The sequence below is a fragment of the Pararge aegeria genome, chromosome 1, assembly GCF_905163445.1.
Source record: "Pararge aegeria chromosome 1, ilParAegt1.1, whole genome shotgun sequence".
Classification (NCBI taxonomy): Eukaryota; Metazoa; Arthropoda; class Insecta; order Lepidoptera; family Nymphalidae; genus Pararge; species Pararge aegeria.
In genome coordinates this window covers 21,152,877-21,158,385 of record NC_053180.1, presented here as the reverse complement: position 1 = coordinate 21,158,385, position 5,509 = coordinate 21,152,877, and the positions used below count along the sequence as shown (strand labels likewise).

At 35.0% G+C, this 5,509-nt stretch overlaps 1 protein-coding gene across 1 annotated transcript; it reads left to right on the top strand.

The window, feature by feature from the left end:
* The first annotated feature begins 1,002 nt into the window (after positions 1 to 1,002).
* Positions 1,003 to 1,674, top strand: LOC120636256. The gene has a single exon (XM_039907681.1). The coding sequence runs from the start codon at positions 1,003 to 1,005 to the stop codon at positions 1,672 to 1,674; it is 672 nt and encodes a 223-aa protein (XP_039763615.1).
* The last annotated feature ends 3,835 nt before the right edge of the window (positions 1,675 to 5,509 follow it).

Sequence of the window (5,509 nt, the reverse complement as noted above, 5' to 3'; positions counted from 1 at the left end):
TCAAACTCAACTCTATGTCATTACCAGTAATTGTACTGGTACTTGTATAGGATAATTATAAAAAGTATAGTGTGTGCATCTAATCAACCACCACTGGCACCAGACCCTCAATGCCCTTAAATTTTACCTCGTTAAAATATTTAAAGTGTACTCATTCCGATTACGAGGCCTAGTAATAGTCCCGTATCGTTATTTTTCGTCACTACCTACCCGTACCTTCCGCCCCGTGCAGGGAGTGGGTAATTTGCGCGCCTGCTGCCTTCCTTGGATGTGGTTAGCAGTTTCTCAGGCTCCCTCACCGGAATCGAACCCTGATTCCCCGTTACCCGCGACAAACAATGGTAGTCGCAGAAACTCATTCCGATTGCGAGACCTCGTAAGAGTCCCGTATCGTTATTTTTCGTCACTACCTACCCCCTACCTCCCCCCCGTGCGGGGTACAATATTGATATGATATTAAAAAAATACCATTAATAAATAACATAATAAAAGACCACCACTTTTATAGAGACATAACGCCACTGTGTGGCGCCGCCATCAGACTCCTTAGACTCGGTACTTTGTCGTCGCCGTCGACTTCGCACCTTCGCCCCATATAGTAGTGGCGCGGCGCGACGGGCCTAATGTGTAAGTGAAAAAAAATTAAATTAATTGTTATTTTACAATATCTTCTAATATGAATAAGAGTACTTTGTATTGGTACGTTTTGTTTTTGTTTTTTTTTTTTTAAACGGAACTGAACCTAACTGAACCTAAGTGAGTGAGTTGTCTTATTCATGTTCTAACCTAACCTAACCTATCCAAACCTTTTAAAACTAGTTTGGATAACTTTAGACCTAAGCCCACCGGCAACTACGATTAACTAAACACTGATCTAGCTATCTGGCTTTCATCAGTTTATCAACAGCAGCATAACTAGTATTAAAATAGTAATGAGTTTTTAACGCAAAGAACCTGTTGAGCAACATAAGGAGAGAGGTTGAAAAGGCAATTAGAAGTGAGATGCGTGAACTTAATGAGTCTTTGCAGTTTCATAGCGCAAAATTAGACGAGGTAGTGGGGTGTATTGATGCGTTTAAACAAACCATTAGAAACCTCGAGAAGAAAAATGTGGAATTAACGAATAAAAATAATAACCTTGAAACACGTGTTGGAGCCCTCGAGCAACAACTACAGGAATTGGAGCAAGAAAAGCTTATTGATTGTGTAGAAATAGCAAATGTCCCCTATCAGAGTATGGATGCGGATATCAAATTAGTAGAAAAGGTGGCATTAAAGCTACAACAGTCAATAGAAGGAATAAAAAGCTTACTTAGACTACAAGTGAGGAAAGATCAACCTCCTAATATTAAAGTGGAGCTACAGGACGAAAATACTCAAGTAAAATGGATAATGGCTGCTAAAAACATTAAAACTACGGTAGCGGATATTTGCCCCTCAGAGAAAAATAATAAGGATATAGTTTATATCAATGAAGCAATGACGAAAACTAACAAAAAAATATTGTGGATGGCAAAGCAAGAGTTGAAAACCAATCAGAGATTCAAGTACGTATGGTTTAAAAAAGGTTTCGTTAAGGCACGCAAAGATGACGACTCAAAAACATATACGATAAAAACGATGGCAGATTTAAATGGCCTTATCAACATTAAAAATAAAGGACCCAATTCTTAAGTTACTCTTACATCACTCTTAAACAAGTTAAATAGCTACGCTTCAATATGGACAGTGCACTTAATAATATTTATGAATTATCAGACTGTTTAAACATTAACGAATTTCTTGGTAGTATTCCGAATATGAATGTAAGCTTAGTGTGTATACATTTTAACATCAGATCCATTATAAAAAACTTGAACTCGCTTGAACAGTGTATATTTACTTCAAAGAAGTGTATCGATGTTATTATTCTCACAGAGGCTAATATCTCTGATAATATAAGTTGCCTATATCATATGAATGGTTACCAAATGTTCACAGCTTTAAGAAAGTCAAGAAGTGGTGGTGGCATTATCATCTACGTAAGTAACAAACATAACAAATGTAACATCTAAAAGCTTTGAAAACATATTACTTACTATAACCACTACATCTAACTACACTGCGAACATTTGTGCTGTATACCGTCCTCCTAATTTAAGTAAAAAGCTTTTTATTGACGATCTTCTTTCTACTATTGAAAAATGTACAAAAACCACAGATTTTTTCTTACTAGGCGATATCAACATTAATTTGAGTATAGACAACCCTGTAAAACATAAATATAACAATATGTTGCATAGTATGGGTCTTGTGTGCGGAATCACTGCACATACATGGATAGAAATAACTAACGGTAAAGTATGCAAATCATGTATAGACCACATCTATGCACGATCCCGCACACAAGATCTATACACTGCGGCGATCGGTACGACACTGGCGGACCACCGGGCTGTAATACTTGCTTGCCTCGGTCCTCATTCACAGGGTGTTGTAAAATATAAAACTTGTATAGATAACCAAAAGCTATTTACTTCTTTAGAACAAATAGATTGGGGTCCTACTACTGGCATGAGATGCCCAATAACCATTTACAACTACCTACACACCAAACTTTCGGAATGTTATGAAAAATCTGAATTTAAACTTAAAATAAAAACTAACATCGCACGAAATCAAAATAACTGGATAAATAAAAAAATTGTTAGAGTTTGTGAGTATAGAGATGATTTGTTCTTAAAATGGATAAAAAACACAAATGATTTTATAGTAAAACTAAAATACAACAAAGCTCGAAATTACGCCAATATGTTAATTCAAAATACGAAAAATAAAACCACAAAATCAGATATTATCACTAATAAACATAACTCTAAAAATCTTTGGTGTATATTGAATAGACTGACGGGTAAAATTAAGTCTTCAATAGACGAAGTACTACAAAACTCTTTTGGCAGTCTTGGCATTACTAATAAAGATATTGCAAATAAATTCGCTAATACTTTCAGTAATAGTGTCAATAATATTATGCCCAAATGCTCGACACCATTGCTCGATCAATCCACTTATAAGTCACCAGCGAATGTTTCCATGCGGTTCAAACCAGCAGACCCTAAATCGGTAGAAAAAATTGTTAATTCTTTAAATAGTAACAAAGCTCCAGGAGTAGACAGGATAAGAGCTGTTGATATAAAAATGCTTTGTGGAAAAATTAAATCGGTTCTGTCTAATCTAATAAATTTAAGTGTAGTTACAGGTAAATACCCCGCCACTCTAAAAACTGTTATTGTAAGACCAATCTATAAAAAAGGCAGTCGCGCGGACTGTGACAACTACAGACCTATAACTATTTTACCAACGGTCAATAAGATAATTGAGAAATACATAAGTAACCAAGTACATGCGTTTTATGACAGCCACGATATTTTGACTAACAATCAATACGGTTTCCAACCCCATAAAAATACTTCCCAACTGCTTTCAGCGTTCACAGATAGCGTTTATAAACATATAGACAGTAAAAAACATATTTTGGTTGTCTTTATTGATTACAGCAAGGCCTTTGACACGCTCAAACATGAAAAACTACTGCAAAATCTGGAGGACAGTGGAATCAGAGGTAAGCTACTCAATTGGTGTAAAAATTATCTCCTAGATAGGTCATACCGAGTGAGAGTTGATGATGCTGACAGTTTCCCAGTTCACGTTATGGAAGGCACGGCTCAAGGCTCCGTACTGGGACCTTTGCATTTCCTCACTTACGTCAATAGCCTTTCTAACACCATCAAAAAGTGTGAGATTTATCAGTTTGCCGACGACACATGCCTTGTTGCTGCAGGGAATAATGTAGAAGATGCACTTTCGCAACTGCAAGCTGATTTTGACTCACTGGCAAAGTGGTCTCACGACGTTGGATTAGTGCTTAATGCCAATAAAACTAAATTAATATACATCAGCTCCAGTCATAACAGAAGCAAGTCAAAGCCAAAACTGATAGCACATTCTCACCATTGCCTTCATGTTAAAACCGCTATTGATCCAATGACTTGTACCTGTGGCGCCATTGAGCAAGTAGCCAAGCACACCTACCTTGGGCTAGTCATAGATGATCGACTCAATTGGAAATACCATGTTAATCATGTATGTGATAGGCTTAGAGGAATTTTAGCTAAATTCTCTCTAATTAAATACAAAATGCCTTATAAAACACTTTTATTACTATACAAATCACTCGCCGAATCTATTATCTCTTATGGGTTGTCAAGCTACGGTAGAACTTATAAAACTCACCTTGATCAAATATTCACACTACAACTGCGGATTTTAAAAGAAATAACTCCAAATAAAATAAAAATAACCTTCAAAGAAGATGTCCGTAAAATATTTGCTTTCTGTAAAATTATTCCTATACATGAAAAAACAGAACTGACATTGCTAGTTGACGAATATTTTAATGAAAATCTAAGAAAAGCACAAATTCCATATTCAGCCCGTAGGCTTGATAATCCTAAACTCTGTCTACCAAAATATAATAACTTGTACGGGAAAAGAAGGTTAAACTACATTGTGCCTTACCTAATTAATCAGCTACCTAAGTCACTCAAAGATACCATAACACATAAAAACATAAAATTTAAATTAAAACATTACTATCAACAAATTACAATTTCAAAGTACAATAACAGTTAATTCCTAAAAATATGCGACAACTGAACATCCTGTATTGCGTTGCTCGATGGACGTTCGTGGCATTAACTTACCGCATTTTTAAACTACCTGCTTTGTTATCCACTTAAGGATTTTTGTAAATAGCAATAGTTTAAATAGTTATAGTTAACATTACTAATAAAGTTATAGGATATAGGTTTAAATAAGATTGTTAGTTAATATTAAAATATATTTTTAGTACCTACCTGCCTACCTACTACCAATTTTAAACTTCCGATGTATCTACCTAATTATATTGAGGGAATTTTATTTATATGGAATATCTTGATTGCTGTAGTAAGTAGGTGGGTGTTAATTAATTTCTTTAGATGTTACCTTTTGTCGACGGCACGGTGGTGTACGGTAAAATTCGTAAGAATTTATGATTACACCATAATAGTTTTAAGTCTACTTGTGAATTTTGGTTAATAAATTATTATTATTATTATTATTATTATTAGTAATGCATATATTCACATTAAATCTTGAATCTAAAGTCTAAAGGAATCAAAACTAGATTTAGGTTAGGTTAGGTTAGAACATGTATATGAGGGGCACTTGGGTTCAGTTCAGTCAAAAATTATATATTATATTATAAACTTTAGTAGGATAGCGATGAGGCCACGAAAAGATGCAAATAAACATACCATACAAATATCACTTTATTAATTTACTTTATAAACTATGACAATATGAACTTATCGTTTTACAACCTCGCAATTCACTTCATAACTCTCTCAAAGAACGATCCAACCCGCCAAGAAAAAGACCCCATTTCCCGCCAAAACTCCTAGCGTCCAGGTAGAATCCAAGCAATTTG

Excerpts from the sequence above, each read along its gene's own strand:
- LOC120636256 (XM_039907681.1), top strand. The coding sequence starts at position 1,003 with ATGCGTGAACTTAATGAGTCTTTGCAGTTTCATAGCGCAAAATTAGAC.